The sequence below is a fragment of the Bos javanicus genome, chromosome 15 (genome assembly GCF_032452875.1).
Source record: "Bos javanicus breed banteng chromosome 15, ARS-OSU_banteng_1.0, whole genome shotgun sequence".
In the NCBI taxonomy this organism is placed as follows: Eukaryota; Metazoa; Chordata; class Mammalia; order Artiodactyla; family Bovidae; genus Bos; species Bos javanicus.
In genome coordinates, this window is record NC_083882.1 from 54,521,668 (window position 1) to 54,539,681 (window position 18,014).

Genomic DNA, 18,014 nt, shown 5'->3' on the forward strand with positions numbered 1-18,014 from the left:
GGTGACTGCAGCCATGAAATTAAAAGACGCTTACTCCTTGGAAGGAAAGTTATGACCAACCTAGATAGCATATTCAAAAGCAGAGACATTACTTTGCCCACAAAGGTCCATCTAGTCAAGGCTATGGTTTTTCCTGTGGTCATGTATGGATGTGAGAGTTGGACTGTGAAGGAGGCTGAGTGCCGAAGAATTGATGCTTTTGAACTGTGGTGTTGGAGAAGACTCTTGAGAGTCCCTTGGACTGCAAGGAGATCCAACCAGTCCATTCTGAAGGAGATCAGCCCTGGGATTTCTTTGGAAGGAATGATGCTAAAGATGAAACTCCAGTACTTTGGCCACCTCATGGGAAGAGTTGACTCATTGGAAAAGACTCTGATGCTGGGAGGGATTGGGGGCAGGAGGAGAAGGGGATGACAGAGGATGAGATGGCTGGATGGCATCACTGACTCGATGGACGTGAATCTGAGTGAACTCTGGAAGTTGGTGATGGACAGGGAGGCCTGGCGTGCTGCGATTCATGGGGTCGCAAAGAGTCGGACATGACTGAGCGACTGATCTGATCTGATAGGTAGCTCACAAAAATCTCTGTTGGGCCAGAGAATTTAGTTCACATGCCTGGCCTGTACTTGCAAGGGAAGCTGGCAAGCAAGTAAAGGCATTTTTAGTGGGAGAAGATGGGGAATTCCACAAACATAGGAAGCTTCTGGGAAGCCAACAAAATAACAAACATCCAACTCATCAGCTTTAGTAAAATGCAGAATCCATTGTTCACCTAACTGGTGATCCAAGGGGATGGTTGTGTTTCTGACATAGCTGATCCAGAGGTTCACGTGATAACTTTGCTCTCCTTGCTCCATCTCTCAGAGATATTTTTCCCATGGTTTCATTCTCAGATTATTTCCAAAGTCACATACAACTTTAATGGATCCTCAGTATTTTTTGCTTTTTGAGTTCCTTCCTTTACATCAGAAATAAAAGATTTTATTTAGCAATTATATTATTATAAAGATGAATATAATACCGGCTGTATTGTATTCCTTTTCTCCTTCTAATTTTAAAAGAAGTTAAAACATTTTCATGGCTTCCAACAAATATGGCGGGTCTTGAACACTGTAGCTACTGTGTCTATGAATAAGCCAACCCTGACTCTCTCCACCTCATGGAAAAGTTGGCCAGGAGCAAATTGTTTTAATAATTGTGGTAGAGTTGCTTTACCATGTTGTGTTAGTTTCTGCTGTACAATGAAGTGAATCAGCTTCATGTACATATCCCCCTACCTTAGACCTCCCTCTGTCCCTACCCCGATCCCATTTAGGTCACCACAGAGCCCCAAGCTGGGCTCCCTGCGCTATAAGGTAGGGTTCCCCTGTTTTAGATATGGCAGAATCTGGATCTGGATCTGTTTTACACATGGAGGTAAACAAAAAACAACCTCAGTCTCAGATTCATTCCACCCCATGTCCACATATCTACTCCCTACATCTGCATCTCTGTTTCTGCCTAGCAAATAGGTTCATCCGTAACAGTTTTCTAGATTCCACATACGAGTTAATATACGATATTGGTTTTTCTCTTTCTGACTTACTTCACTGTGTATAATAGACTCTAGGTTCATTCACGCAGGAGCAAAATTTGACTCACAGTATATACATTGTCCTTACTGCTCATAACCTGGGGTTTATGAGCACACTCAGCGCTCTTTTTCTCATTGTATTAATATATGTTGTTGCTTCTGCTCATGTGTGGAAGGATTTCTGTGTTCGGGATATGGGAATTTTCTAGCCAGACTGGGTCATGTGCCCATGAGGAGGGGAAGGTTATGCTGTGTGTGGTTGACGACACCGTCAGAATTGCATGGAGTTGGGAGTTTCAGTTTCTAAAAAGAAGAGATGCTGGGCACACAAAAAGTAATTGGTGTCCATTCCAGCAACATAGTGATGAAATTGAAGGCAGAGAAGACATTTAGTCTATACACGATCTGGCCTTACCAGTAAGTGACTGAGCAGGTCGGCAGCTTTGACATTGGTTTAGGTTTGCCCCTGAGCAAAAGGTGCCAAGTATGTCAGAAGGTGCAAAGCTTCTCCTGGCAGGTGGGCTGGAAAGTTGACTTATTTGTTCAGGTACCACCAGTAATTAGGTGTAAAGTCATAACTTAAGATTCTAGATTTCTACACTTTTCAATTTAAAATTTTTAAGAATTTGAAGTCAATGGGAATTAGATTCTAAAGATCTTAGCATTTCAGACTCTAAGAATCTACAATCTCTAAATCATGGAATTTTCTATTTTTAATCCTGTTTTCCTTGGAATCTTTGTTTCTCAGTTTTAAAATTTTACAATCTAAAACCATAGACCCTGAATCTGAGAATGTTAGCATCTTATACTCTAAGAATGGTTTAAGATAATAGAATATTAGGATATTTGAATCTTACTGTTAGAATATTGGCTGTGTAATCATGAGTCTTCAGAATCAGAGAAGCCTGAGCTCAGACTATAGGTCACTTGACCCTAAGACCTCTGAACTGTCAGGAATTAAAGTCAGGGAAGAACCTTCTTTGGTGTCTGAGGCCTTTATGAGAAGGCACTGGGACAGGCAGTGAGCATTAGATTCAGAGTCCCCAGTTCAGTTTCTGTCCTGGGTGTCTGATCCTAAACCTGCCCTGCACCTTGCCCAGTGACCTCACACTCACTTGCAGATCCTTGAACATGTGTCTGCAGCACCCTGAGCACTTACCATCCCATCTTCTTGGGACTGCGTCTCTTCTTCTTGGGGCCATCGTGCACAAGCTTCCAGTGGTGACTACTCACAGGAATAGGATCTGATAACTGGGCAGGTGAGCCAGCAGAAGAGGGCAACAGGCGCCTTGCCAGACCTTTTCCCAGAGGTCCTGTGAGCATTCTGGCGGCAATGAAGTCTTCTCTGAATACTAGTCCAAAGGCAACTGGAATGGAGATCCCAGCCCTGGAGGGGGCCTCCTGTAAGATATGGAAATACCAATGAATCGCACCAGGCTCTTGCAACATGCCATGACAGCAACTGCTGCCTAGGGCCTGATGCGTGCACGTGTGCTAAGTCTCTTTAGTTGTGTCCAGCTCTTTGCGATCCCATGGACTGTAGCCCACCAGGCTCCTCTGTCCATGGGATTCTCCAGGCAAGAAGACTGGAGTGGGTTGCCATGCCCTCTTCTAGGGGATCTTCCCAACCCAAGGTTTGAACCTACATCTCTTATGTCTCCTGCATTGGCAGGCGAGTTCTTTACCACTAGCACCACCTGGAAGCCCATCTAGGGCCTGATAGTATTACCCTTTATTACCCTAATACTTTCTTCATTTTATTCAGGTTTCTGATTGCATTTCTCCACTTTTAACATTAATTAAGCAGTTCAGGGGTTGGAAAATCCCCTGAAACTAGAGATTATCCAAGAAAATCTACTGAGAATTGAAAAAGTACCTAGTCCTTAACTTTTCTGGTGGTCGTTATTTTGTTTTAAGCAGATGTCTTCTTAATGATACCTATGCATTTGTATATAATACATATATGTTATTTATATTCTTTGTAAAAGAAGGGTTTTAGACAGCTTTAGAAATTGAAGACAATGTAAAATAGAACAAAATACAAAAAGTAATCTAGAGGGAGGGAGAAGAGCAATAGATATTTTCAGGCACTTGAACAAGAGAGGGACCGAAGATGAGAAAGAGGCTCTGAGTTCCTGCCTGGCAAGGCAAAAAAGAATCTGGGTAGGTAGGATTTCATTGCCTGGTAAAAGAAAAGAAAATAGTTGACTTTTAACAAAGCATTTTTTTCTCACACTGCATTTAAGGAGAAAGTTATAGGGCAGTGCTGAATGTTGTAATGGGCACTGTTATCAACTTGTTGGTTTTGCAAGACGGTATTTTAAAACCTCATGCTTACTGAGTGCCTTCTGTGTGCCTACTGTGTTGGAAATGCATGTTCTTGAGCCCCACTTAGAACAAACTGAATTTTAAAAATCTGAGCAGGAGGCCAAACAACCTCCTTGCTGTGAACAAGTCCTCGCTGTGATTTCAACCCACACAAAAGTTTGGAACCTACTGGTAGCGAGATGAGAACAATGAAAGGAGCAGCCCGGGATTCGGTGTCAGGTCTTTTGACCCTCTCAAGGAAAACTGACCTTTGCCTCTGGTTTTACACCTTGACTAGAGAATTACAGAAGGCAATGGCACCCCACTCCAGTACTCTTGCCTGGAAAATCCCATGGATGGAGGAGCCTGGTAGGCTGCAGTCCATGGGGTTGTAAAGAGTCGGACTCGACTGAGCGACTTCATTTTCCCTTTTCACTTTCATGCATTGGAGAAGGAAATGGTAACCCACTCCAGTGTTCTTGCCTGGAGAATCCCAGGGACGGCAGAGCCTGGTGGGCTGCCGTCTATGGGGTCTCACAGAGTCGGACACGACTGAAGCGACTTAGCAGCAGCAGCAGCAGAGAATCTGCCATCTGTTCTTCCCATGAGATTAAGACAAGGGGCATTTAATCAGCAGAGACAGCTTGAAATGAAATGGATCTAAGCCAGAAGACCTGGGCTGTGACTCCAGCTTTTTCTTTAATTTACGCTGAGTCCATGGGAAACACATCTTCTCTCTGGGTGTGAGTATATCTATCTGTAAAACGCACGGTCTAATATGGTTTTGTTCAGAGAGTGGGAGGAAACGAACATCGAATGACCCCATGTGCCGAGGACTGAGTTCTTTATTAAGCAACTGCTATGTGCCAGGCTCTACAAAAGATGCCGGGCATATAGAAATGGAAAAGGCAGAGGCAGTGCCTGTCCTCACATAGCTTGGCATCTAATGGAGAATAAATACAGGCAATAGGAAGGGAATTATAATTCAGTGTGATAAGAGTTGTGACTGGGGAACTCTGCATTAGCTACAAATAGGTATTTTTCTAGCATAACAACTAGAAAAAAAATTTTTAACTTTTAATTTTAGAGTATAGCCAATTAACAACATTGTGATAGTTTCAAGCAGACAGCAAAGGGACTCAGCCATATACTGTATCCATTCTATCCCAAACTTCCCTCCCATCCAGGCTGCGATAACTAGAAAAAAAATTTTTTTAACGCTTTTTTACAATAGTAACACAAATGATGAAGTTTGTACTATCAAAAATGATAACCATGATGGTTGAAAAGTTTAAAATAAAGACAAAAAAGATTTTAATAAATGGGGAGCTGTATTAAATAAGTGGTAGTGGTAGCTTCATGAAGTCTCAAAAAATTTTCACTGTATTTTTGAGGGAGTTTACAACCTTCCAAAATTTACAGGTAAGTCAACTTCAAACAGGTAAGTCAACTTAAAAAAATATGAAAGGTGAGAAGGGGCTTCCTGAATCGGATATGTAAAAAGACATACTACAAAGCTATAAGAGTATCATAACATGGTACTGACATTCCAGTAGGCAAGTAGACAATAGAACAAAATAAATAACTCAGAAGTACACAAGGTGTATGGGAACTTGATAAACATAGGGCTATAAAACAATGAGGAGAGACAAGATTTTTAAGAGCAATTGGTGGGACTTCCCTGGCAGTCCAGTGATTAAGACTTTGTGGTTCCACTGCAGGGGGCAAAAGTTTCATCCGTGGTTGGGGAACTAAGATCCCACCCCAAGGCGTGGCCAAAAAAGAGAGAGAGAGAAAGAGACTGATGGAAAATATGATTTCAAATGTGAAGAAAAATAAAGCAGAATTCCTACCTTACAACTTAAGAATTCCACATGAATTCAAGGTAAAAGTATATAAAAAAAAAGACAAGGAAACTAATAAAAAAAAATATTGAGGAATAGCTGTGATATTGTGGTAAGGAAAGGCTAAAACCCTACATATTAAAAGGTAAAAAATGTGATGGATTTAAGTATATCAAAATGAAGAATTTCTGCTCAATGCAGGCAGGGCACATTACAAACTTGAAAAGCATACTTGTGATATTTAAAGTTGACAAGGAGCAAACATACAGAAGTCTTGAAAGCAATGAAATAATACAGGAAATCCAAAGAAAATAAGCAGTTTTTCCATAAGTAATATGGGAAAATGCTGGTTGCTAACCAAGGAGATGCTTCATTGGTAATCAGAGAGATGCAAATGAAACAGAATGAGGTACCACTTTAGCCTGATAAAGAAGGAAAAAATTAGAGAGTTGGAAGAGGATGTTGGTGAGGATGTGGGGGGCATGGAAGCTATAGTCTATAGTCCATTACCGCTGGGAGTATAAAAGGCACAGCCATTCAAGGAAACAATATTGAAGTACATTCAGTACAGTCAATTCTCATTATTTGTGGTAGCTGTGTTCTATTGAGTTTCTATGAATACACTTAGTCATTCTTCTAGGAGGAGTACAAGATTAGTTTCCTGTGAGCCTCTGGTCACAACATTTTCGTCAACTGATGTGATCAAATATATAACCTTGTTTTATGGGTATTTCTGATTGACATATACACACTATTATATATATAATAGTAACTAGTAAGGTTCTGGAGAAGGCAATGGCACCCCACTCCAGTACTCTTGCCTGGAAAATCCCATGGATGGAGGAGCCTGGTGGGCTGCAGTCCATGGGGTTGCTAAGAGTCAGACACAACTGAGCGACTTCACTTTCACTTTTCACTTTCATTCATTGGAGAAGGAAATGGCAACCCACTCCAGTGTTCTTGCCTGGAGAATCCCAGAGATGGGGGAGCCTGGCGGGCTGCCGTCTATGGGGTCGCACAGAGTCGGACACAACTGAAGGGAATTAGCAGCAGCAGCAGTAAGGTTCTACTGTATAGCACAGGGAACCCTACTCAATACTCTCTATAATGACCTATATGGGAAAATAACCTGAAAAAGAGTGGATATATGTATATATGTATATATGGTCATCCGGTCCTATCACTTCCTGGCAAATAAAAGGGGGAAAAAGTGGAATCAGTGACAGATTTTATTTTCTTTGGCTCCAAAATCACTGCGGGTGGTGTGACTGCAGCCACAGAATTAAAAGATGCTTGCTCCTTGGAAAGAAAGCTATGACAAAGCTAGACAGCATATTAAAAAGCAGAGACATCTCTTTGCCCACAAAGATCTGTATAGTCAAAGTTATGGTTTTTCCAGTAGTCACGTACGGATGTGAGAGTTGGACCATAAAGAGGGCTGAATGCCGAAGAATTGATGCACTCGAATTGTGGTGCTAGAGAAGACTCTTGAGAGTCCACTGGACTACAACAAGATCAAACCAGTCAATCCTAAAGGAAATCAACCCTGAATATTCACTAGAAGGACTTATGCTGAAGCTCCAATAACTTTAGCCATCTGATGCAAAGACCCTGATGCTGGGAAAGATGGAAGGCAAAAAGAGAAGGGGGTGGCAGAGGATGAGATGATTAGACAGCAACACCAACTCAGTAGACATGAGTTGGAGCAAACTCCAGGAGATAGTGAAGGACGGGGAAGCCTGGCATGCTGCAGTCCATGGGATTGCAAAGAGTTGGACACAACTTACCAACTGAACAACAGCAACAACATGTATATGTATAACTGATTCATTTTGCTGTACAGTGGAAACTAACACAATATTGTAAATCAATTATACTCCAATAAAAATTAATTTAAAAATCCTCATTTAGTATATACACCATTGATTTATTAACCTTGAACTCATGGCCAACAGCAGTATAACCCATGCTTGAATGAAGCTTAATAACACATGTATTTTCTCCATAAGGCACATCACAGATTTTTCATGCTTAGGAGTCTTAGACACCACTTGAACATCACGCTTGGGTACCAATTTAAAAAGGGAAATTACCAAAAGAGCACAAAAATGCTAAAAGCATGGCAAAAAACAGACCATGGGAAGGACACTTGATCATGTTACGAGTTGAAACAAGAGGGTAGAGTATTTTCTTGTTAGACCTCAACTGGGAACGTGCACACGATGACTCAGATATTTTGCTGCTCTGGGTGTGTCCCTGAGTGACCCTGGAAGTGCCATAAGTACTGGTTTTAGTTTCAGTAGATAAATGAATTTACAAACACAGAATCTACAAATAATGAAGAGGGACTATGTTTAGCTAAAGTTTGTGCACACCATGACTAATGTGTTTGACTCTGTTCTATCTTTCAGGGAGAATCTTCCATGGATTCATACAAGGACATACACAAGGGCATTTATCAAGACACACTGATAGCAAAGAGTTAGAGGTAATTTAGGTGGCCTCCACTAGAAAAGTAAAATGTGATAAAATCATATCATGGAATATCAATAAGAACCAATGAAACTAGATCTATAAATAGCAACAGAGACACTAAATGAAAATGTAAGAAATAAATGGAGATGTGTAACATAATTCCTTTTATGTGAATTCAACAGGTATATATATGCACATAACAACACTACCTACTTCTCAAAGGTATGCTTATATTTATGGACATACATAATGTGAGAAGGGGGAGTGGAGTGCGAACTGGGGGCTTGGAGGTAAAGGGGAAGATGAAACAAGCTAGGAGCCTACAAAGACTAGTAGGTATCATGAGCTCAGAGCTCTTTTCTCCTAAGGTTCAGAAGTTAAAAAGTGCCATGATGAGCCTTCCCTGGTGGCTCAGGTGGTAAAGAATCTGCCTGCAATGCAGAAGACCTGGGTTTGATCCCTCTGTTGGGAAGATCCCCTGGAGAAGGAAATAGCAACCCACTCCAGTATTCTTGCCTGGAGAATTCCATGGACAGTAGTCTGGTGAGCTACAGTCCACGGGATTACAAAGAGTTAGACACAACTGAGCAACTAACATGACACTGTAATGGGGGAGTAATAAAGTGCTAAGGGGGCACACACAAAGGGTATCTACCTCACTTTTCAGGGCAAGGTGCCAGGGCAGGCTCCTCTGAGAATGTGATGTTTCAGGAGAAGCCTGACTAAGATTTCAGTTGAAATAGACAAAGAGGAAGAGAGAAGGCTGACTGATTGGTGAGAATGAGAATGAGTTGGCATGTTTGGCAAACTGAAAGAAATTCAGAATTGCCATGAGAGAGGCAATGGTGAGATGTGAGGTCAAAGAAGTCACTTAAGGGGAGCCAGAGAAGAGAGTGGCTCAGACGGTAAAGCATCTGTCTACAATGTGGGAGAGCCGGAAGATCCCCTGGAGAAGGAAATGGCAATTCATTCCAGTACTATTGCCTGGAAAATCCCATGGACAGAGGAGCCTGGCAGGCTACAGTCCATGGGGTCACAAAGAGTCTGACATGACTGAGTGACTTCACTTTTTCCTTTAGAGCAGAGAGAGCCTTTAAGTTCTATTGAAGGTGGTAAGGTGACCAGATTTGTCAGCCAGAAAGCCCATTCTGGTCACGTATGAAGTGGAGGGTGGGCACAGAGGCAGAGAGATGGTTGGAGAGATGATTGTGCTCCTTCAGGAGACAGAAAGTGGTAACACCTGTACCAGAGTGAATGAAGTGGGATGAAGAGGAGTAGAGGCAGGCTAGAGATATTTGAGAGATGAAATTTCCCGGTCTCCCCCAAATCTTCATAACAACCTCCCAACACCTGCCTGACACTGATAGGGCAATGATTCCCCTAAATGTACCAGGTTTCAAATGACTTCCCACCCCACTTTTTAAGGCAAACTGCTCCATGAATTCTCGTGTTCATGTCAAACCATGTGATGAACTCCATATATCTTCCTCTGACCACAGCTGATCAGTGGGTCTAGAGGGGGACATCTGACAAAATGGCAGCCAGCCCCTGGGCTATTCAAGGACTTGCGACCTGCGGTCTGATTTGAAACCATTTGTTAAAGTATCTTTTATTGTGGTACACATATGTAACATAAAACTTACCATTTGGACCATCTTTAAATGTACGTAAAGTAGTATTGAGTCCATTCACGTTGTGCAACCATCACCACTGTACATTTCCAGAGCTCTTTCGTCATCCCAGACAGAACTCCATATGCAGAAAACAGTAACTCTCCCTTCCCCACTCACCCCTAGCTCCCGGTAACCACTGTTTCACTTTCTGTTTCTATGATTCGACTGTGACAAGTGCCTCATGTAAATGGAATCACACACTATTTATCCCTTTGTACTTGGCTTATTTCACTTATAATGTCATTAAGGTTTGTCCATGTTGTTGCATGTATCAGAATTTCATTCATTTTAAGGCTCAATTATATTCCACTGGGTGTATATGTTTATCTGTTCACCTGCTGATGGACATTTGGGTTGTTTCCATCTTTTGGCTACTGTGAATAATGTTGCTATGAACACAGGTGAACAAATGTCTCTTAGGACTCTGCTTTCAATTCTTTTGGGTATATACCCAGAAGCGGAGCTGATGGATCATTCATTAATTCTATATTTAATTTCTTGAGGAACCATCATATTGTTTTCCACAGTGGCTGCATCATTTTTTTTCAAGCTTTCCAATTGCTCCACATTCTCTCTAACACTTGCTATTTTCCATTTTTGGATAATATCCATCCTAATAGGTAGGAAGTGCTGTATCATTATGGTTTTGACTTGCCAGATGGATGGTAATGTCAAGCATCTTTTCATGGGCTTATTTGACATTTGTATGTCTTCTTCAGAGAAATGTCTATTCAAATCTTTTGCCCATTTTCTAAATTGAGTGTTGCTGTTGTTTTGAGTGGTAGGAGTTCTTAATATATTTTGGATATTAATTCCTTAATTTATGAATATTTTTCCCCATTGTGGATTGTCTTTTTATTCTCCTGATAGTGTCATTTGATGCACAAAAGTTGAAAATACTTTTTTTAAAATGGGAGATACAGAGAGACTGTGCCAATTAGCAGGTGAGGTGATAGGTGGAAAATATTCTTCAAGAGGAAATTTGGCATAGGCAAAAGGAATAAAGAGATAGGGCTGGCTTCTAGGGCCAGGAAGAATACCTACGGCTGTATTGTGAGCAAGAGTGCAGGTCCTGGACACCGCATGCTACTAGTAAGAGAAAATGACTTAGCTCTCATTGTTATGGATGAACAAGCTATTGCATGGCTTAAAATTAAAAGAATTGCAATGCTTTGCCTGTACAGGTTTGCTAAGGAATACTTCTTGCCTAACCATAAGCTCAAGGAAAGGTATGCTCTAGTTTCAGGACATGAAGAAGGCCTAGACACTAGTGGTAAATTTCCTGCATGGCTGGTATTGACACATTGGTAGTGGCAATGTATTTTCAGGCAAAAGAATTGAGATGGTAGGAGTTTCAGACGTTTTCCTTGAAGAGGATTTCTAAGTTACTACTTCAGCAAAAAGGGCTAGGCTGATTCATATCTATGTGTCAGCCATCCTGGGGGCATTTAGAAATATTAGAAGCTCTACAAGGGGAAAAAACTGAATTTCTTTCTAGTCAAATATTTAAGTCTCTGAGAATCAAAATTGTTTGAATTAGTGGAAATGTGAACACAAATCTTGTGAAATTTGGGAGTCACAGCTTAAAAATTGAAAAGCCCAATCCATTTAGTCGGTGAATTAAGGAAAGAAAATCATTATTTTGTTACAATGGAAGAATACCTAGGACTGTATTTTAAGAATTATTGTTCTAACTATTTGGCTATCTGAATTGTCCAATTTTACCTCTATTGTTATTGGTGTTTGTGAGAAAATAAAGTTCACTATCAATCAGGGTTTTGCAGAATTATTTGGATTCCAGGGACATGCCATTTTGGTGATGGCTGTCTTGACATCCTTGTTCCTCAGGGTGTAGATGAGAGGGTTGAGGACAGGTGTGAGAATAGCGTACACCACGTTGCCCACGATGTGGAAGTCGAGGGGCAGGTCAGCCCTGTAGGCCACATAGGCTATGGCAATGGATGAGTAGTAGGTGCCAACCACCAGGAGGTGGGAGCTGCAGGTGGAGAAGGCTTTGGAGCGTCCTTCTCGAGAGCCGATGCGAAGCACTGAGGCCAGGATGTGGGCATAGGAGAGAAGCACCAGGAGAAGGGGCAGGAAGGACACCGCCATGGCGATGCAGAAGCCCATGAGGGTCTGGGGGCTGGTGTCAGAGCAGGAGGCCTGGACCACAGCTAAGTGGTCACAGAAGCAGTGGTAGATGTAAATAGTGCTGTCAAAAGCCATGTGGGAGGTCTGCACCACTGCTGGGATGGGCAGAAGGAGGGCGGTGAGCCAGGCACTGGCTGCCAGGGCAGCATTGGTCTGCGGGGTCATGAGCACAGGGTAATGCAGCGGGCGGCAGATAGCCACATAGCGGTCATAGGCCATGACCACCAGGATGAAGGCTTCAGAGCAGGAGAAGCTGTGGAAGAGGTACATCTGCAGGAAGCAGGCAGAGAAGCTGAGATAGCGATCCCCACACAAGAATAAGGACAGCATCTTGGGGACAGTGGTTGTGGTGAAGAGGATGTCCAGGGCTGAGAGGTTGATCAGGAAGAAGTACATGGGCTTATGGAGTCTGGGCTCTATCACCACGGCCACCAGGATCAGGGCATTTCCCACCAGGATGAGTAGGTAGAGGAGGAGAAAGATGAAGAAGATAGGAAGGAAGAAGGATTTCGGCAGAGAAGGGATGCCCATAAGGTAGAAGATGGTCCATGACTCCTCTGATTCATTACAGGCTATAGTCTCCATGATGGTTTAAGCTGGATGCCCAGGAAGTGGGCAGTGGGAGCACCTAGAAACCAGAACAATCAGTGATTCTGGAATATGAATTACAGAGTGATCACTGTATAAGGTAACCACATTTATTTACAACCAACACTAGAAGAGAAATGATGGGTTCTGTCTTCATCCTCTCTCAGAATTCCCTTTTTCCTTTTAAAAAAATAATGTGGCAAAATTATCTTTACAATATACCAAACCAAGTGTTACATGCTGAGTATATAACAAGTTGAACAAAACAAAGGTCTCTTACTTAACGGAGCTGAACTTTCAGTGGTAGAGAAAGACATTAAGCAAAGAATCGCATAATGATTTAATTTCAGTTGTGCTAAGTGTTGTGGAAGAACTCTGTTGGTCCCCTTGTCCATGTCCCATATGATCCTCTCAGGGATATCGGGTCTCTTAAACCATGTCCTTGAGCTCCTTTCTCATTTGGCATTGCTTTAAGTTTTTCAAAAAGTGACATCTTTGTCACCACATTGCTAGGGAGGCCTGATTTCTCTAACGTTTACGGCAACGTGCTATCTTCTCATAATTATTGACCAGGAATGGCTCCTTCTCCCTTGTTTGCTTGGTGCAGTGGTTCTGCCTGTCTCTAAGTTGCGTACTCCCTTTTCTGTCTCTGGGTGTGGAGCTCTTTGTCACATTGCAGTGACGGGAGTGATACTGAAAATGCCTTTGGCGAAAAGAGCCATTCCTGATTGAAGTCGGAACTGAGCATGGATTCTCCTGCAACTGGGCAGGAACAGAGAATCCAGGGAGTATATCTGTGTTCCTCTTGAACTTGCCTCTCTGCTGGCATGCAGCTTGGCTCAAACTCCTGTTTGGCACACCCACTGTCCACCAGGCTTCTCTGTCCCTGGTCATTGCTTGAGAAGCATTTTAGATGGAGAGGAACCGGAGGTTTGCTTGCAATGGCTGCTCCAAGGCCAAAGAACTGCCCCCCTGCCCCGACCAAGAAGGAATCAGGAGGAAGTGTTTTCATAGATCTAGAGAAGGCAATGGCACCCCACTCCAGTACTCTTGCCTGGAAAATCCCATGGATGGAGGAGCCTGGTGGGCTGCAGTCCATGGGGTCGCTAAGAGTTGGACACGACTAAGCGGCTTCACTTTCACTTTTCACTTTCATGCATTGGAGAAGGAAATGGCAACCCACTCCAGTGTTCTTGCCTGAAGAATCCCAGAAACGGGGAGCCTGGTGGGCTGCCATCTATGGGGTCGCACAGAGTCGGACACGACTGAAGCGACTTAGCAGCAGTAGCAGCAGCAGGGGGATTCAATTAAGAGAAATACTGATTTGCCATCTACTTAATACTCGCCCATTGGGCTAAGCAATCTCTGTTCCCATTGCAAGCAAGTCCATGTTGCTCCTGATGATTCTGTGAGCAGGGCCCCACGCTTTTCCTAGAGTCACCTCTAATTTCTCTCTCTTCTCGAAACACATCTTATGCATAAAACCATCAATGTAAAAGCTGGAAAAAAACTTTTAATTTTCAGAACTAACCAGTTTTCCTCCTGAAGGCAAGAGGCTGAGCACAGAAAGGGTGGGAACTTTCCCAGATCCCAATGGCACCGGAGGCAGAGTCATCCCCAGAACTCAGGTCTTTGATTCCTGGGACAGGACTCTCTCTTCTACTCCCCATGTCTCTTGGGGAATCCAGAAGTTCAGCTTTACAGGGGAGAACATATTAAGACCAAGGTTTTCTGTTTCCCTTTCCACTTTTTCATTGATTATATCAGACAAATTTATAATTCAAGTTTTTATCTTGAGTCGCTATAGGATAAGCACTAAGAACTAGTATCTGGCAATGCAAATCTGCCTTTAAAATAATGTTCCAAAAATCAGGACCTAGCAAAAAAAGTGAAACTGCTTTGCACTGCCATGGACATTTTTGCTCTCAGACAGGCGGTTGTGTCTGCAGTCCCGGGTGAGGCAGAGCAGGGGATCTGAGGGGCAGAAAGGCTGAGGGGGGAGGCCAGTGGGGCCCTAAAAGGCCATCAGCTTTGCTATCCCTCTCACTCCGCCTCTGTCCCACTGCTTAGAAGATGAAGGAGGGATGCTGAGACCTCAGTGGAGGGGTGGGACATGGCTTTTTATTGCCAGGTCGTACTGGACCATCCAATAGGCATATTGGGACACCAGCCAAACAGGGACACCAAAAGGACTTTATGAAAGAACTTTGCATTTTATCTTTCAAAGCACCATTCAACTTGCCCATCATAGGGAATATCCAAATTTGGTTGAACTTTCTTACATTTATTTTACAGGTTAGGGCTCTTATTTTGCTTTAGATTACACACTACATCTTAGTGATGCCATCCTGTGCTTTAGGGACTAATGGGTACTCTTTCCCAGGGCACAGAATTTACCCCAGAAGGTCCTCCCTGGTGGGACTGTCTACGAGAGAGTTACAGTGCAGGTGGGGACAGGGAAGGACAGAAAGCCCAGTCACTGAGTGTCCAACCTGATGCTGCACTTGATGGACATCATTTTCTCCTTCATCCAGTTCTTTCAGGGAGTGGTTACACTCCTCAGCAAATGGGAAACCAAGGATTGGAGAAGGACAGGCCCTTGTTCAAGGTCACAACTGGTGAGGGGTGAGAGCAGAGGTAGTTAGGAGGCAGACTGCTGTTAAAGAACTCCACCTTGCAACCAAGAGTCCTGGCTCCTGGACCAGCTGTTACTTGCTTGCTGTGACTCTGGGTCCCTGAGACTTGGTTTTCTCATCTGTGTAGTGAGAGGTTTAGAGGAGAAGATCTCTAAGGGGTTTCCAATCCAATTGGAATTCAGAACCCTTTCCTGAGTATCCACTCTGTGTCTGGCAGAGTCATGTCACATGGTCCACACCCCAAAGCCAGAGAGTGAGGGCTCTCCCACCTCTCCTGTGCACCTGCTACCAGCCAGGGGCTCTACCTTCATCCTATCCTGTGGGCCTTAGTGGTCAAGAGTATGCACTTATGAGTCAGAAAGGACTGGAGTCCCATCCCAGCTCATACCTGCAGTTGTGTGACCTTGGGCAAGTCACTTTTCTCTGTCTGAACTCGTTTCCCTCATTTGTGACCTTCTGGGATTGTTGTGTCCTTGTGGAGAGAATGCGAAGAGAACGTTTAGACAACACTACACAAGAGCCTGGAACAGGTAAGCACTCAGAGTGCCCTCGTGTTTCCAGTGGTTACTGCTCCATCAGCCTTGATTTCCTGTGGGAAGAAATGATTTGATAAGGATGTGGTTTGAATCCCACATGTAAGAGTCCTCCTTTGCCTGGACCTGTCAGAACGTGTGGCCCAAGGTCTCACAACCCACATGTGCGCAGCCAACCTGGATTCTGGGCTGCTGCCTCTTGTTCACACCCAACCAGTCTCCCTGACCTGGCCCAAGTTCATACATCCTGGCTTCTCTACCCCTGTCTCCTTGCCCCAGCTTTCTCTGCCTGTCTCTGGATGCTCCATCCCTGGTTCTGCTTACCTATTAAGCCGGTCCATACTGGTGTCTCCATGTGAAGACTTGTTAGAGGCTGAGCCATGACCTATTAAACCCTCGGTTCCCTGCTTTCAGGTAGGCCTCCTGGGCTTATTTTCTTCAAGATGGTTCTCCCTTGAGGACCCATCATCCCTCAGGAATAAACTCCCTGGCATCACCTAGAGTATACATGAAGAGTGAGGTAGGATTTGTCCCTAGGCTTTACTGGTAATGATGAGGACATTATTAACAGCTCTCAGGGGCCTCAAACTTTATGCCAATGGTGTAACCTTCATTCTCATTATGAGTCTGACTGATATTCATGAATGGGTCATCTTGTGTATCTGATTCTACCTATTTTTTCTGGTTTTAGAGAGTTTTTTCACCATGAGTTCCCTTTGGTAAATTGTCACATGGACCAAAAATATCTTTACAGTTTGAGGCCTTTCTCAGAAGTCTTTTGCCTTAAATCTCTCCAGATCTTCTCTTCACCAAACCTGTTACTTTGCTCTAAGTTACTTCATATCCCAGCAAAGATGTAGCCATTGCTCATAAACTTGTATAGATCCAAATCTCTTTCCATTTTACCTCCCAGGTGAGATGAACTACCAGGTAAAAGATAAGAGGCCATGGCAAAGGTTCTGCCCACTGACAGGATTTATCTTCCTGTTGATCCTTCAGGGCCTTCCTGAATGGGCTGTAATGTAGCAGCAGTCCATGTTTGAGTAGTCTCAGCATATTGTGAAGAACTGTTTGTGAATCAAGCCTGATTTCTTTCTTCTTGGGAGAGTTGATCATAGGGAATTTCCCATGAGGCCCTATGTCAGAGCTGATGGGAAGGTCTCAATATTGCAAGATGGTACATCTTGGAAGTCTGAGCCACCCACTCATACAAATGTGCCTTCAAGATCTGCTTGAGCTAATATAATATTTATTACCTGACTTCCCACTTGACAGTGGGATGTTTTTGTACATATCCAATTTTATATTTTGTTTGTTCAAATTAATACCCAGTTTGTAAGGGTCAGCTTGGGACCCACAGTCCTTTAGTGTTTCTCGTCGGGCTTTCAGCTGCACTAGGGCTAGGAACTGTTTCTCAAAAGGAGAATAGTTATCAGCAGAAAAAAAAAAAACAAACCATATAGTTCACTCTAAAATCCTAGGGTCTGCACTGTGTTTCTCCTACCAATAGCGCAAAAACTCAAAAATCAAAGAGGACGTCTAAGTATTGCCTATGACAGACTGCCTTCTTTGGAACTAAACCTCATGCTAAAAACAACCATAAAAGCTGGATAAAATATGTAAAACAATTGTTTGAAGGCTTCAGAGACCTTGAAGGACTGTGATCCTTGAGAATAGGAAAGCTCATGAAGTAATTTCTACATGATCCCAGATTTTTACCTGAGGGCATCTCCCAATTTGCAGGACTGGAGAATAGAGCTCAATTAGAAAAATAAAGTCCTAATAAACTGAGGCAATGCAAGCTGGAATTTGGATTACCAAAAGGGCTAGAAATTAAAAGGCAAAATACTGGGGAGGATAGTACTGCAGGGAAGGAACTTCAAAATCTGTACAAATTCCCTTCAAGTCAGGGACCAACTCCTCAGGTGTGCATGTATAAGGAAAGACTTTGAGAAACCAGAAGAAGACAGCAGCTGGGAGGTTACAGAGCCACAGAAAGATTTTAGCAGCCACATGATGCCGGTGAGGCAGAGGTTGGAATCAAGCCCTATTCAAGTAGATGGGCCTGAGGAAGTGCTCCAGAATTTAAGAAGTCTCAAGGGAAATTAAAAACACATTCTGAGTTGAAAAGAAAAAATAGAGAAGTACAATATTTCAAAATTGTAGGGAATTATGAAAGCAGTAGCTAGAGGGAAATTTATAGAGTTTAATACTTATATTGGAAAAGAATAAAA

General features: G+C 43.0%; 2 protein-coding genes across 2 annotated transcripts in view; one reads left to right on the plus strand and one right to left on the minus strand.

Moving 5' to 3' along the window:
• Positions 1-18,014, plus strand: part of SLCO2B1 (solute carrier organic anion transporter family member 2B1) — a 156,020-nt gene that overhangs the window by 31,250 nt on the left and 106,756 nt on the right. The window lies entirely within an intron of this gene.
• Positions 11,377-13,801, minus strand: LOC133226847 (olfactory receptor 2AT4-like). The gene has a single exon (XM_061380844.1). It carries the CDS (start codon positions 12,606-12,608, stop codon positions 11,643-11,645), a length of 966 nt encoding a protein of 321 aa, XP_061236828.1. The 5' UTR covers positions 12,609-13,801; the 3' UTR covers positions 11,377-11,642.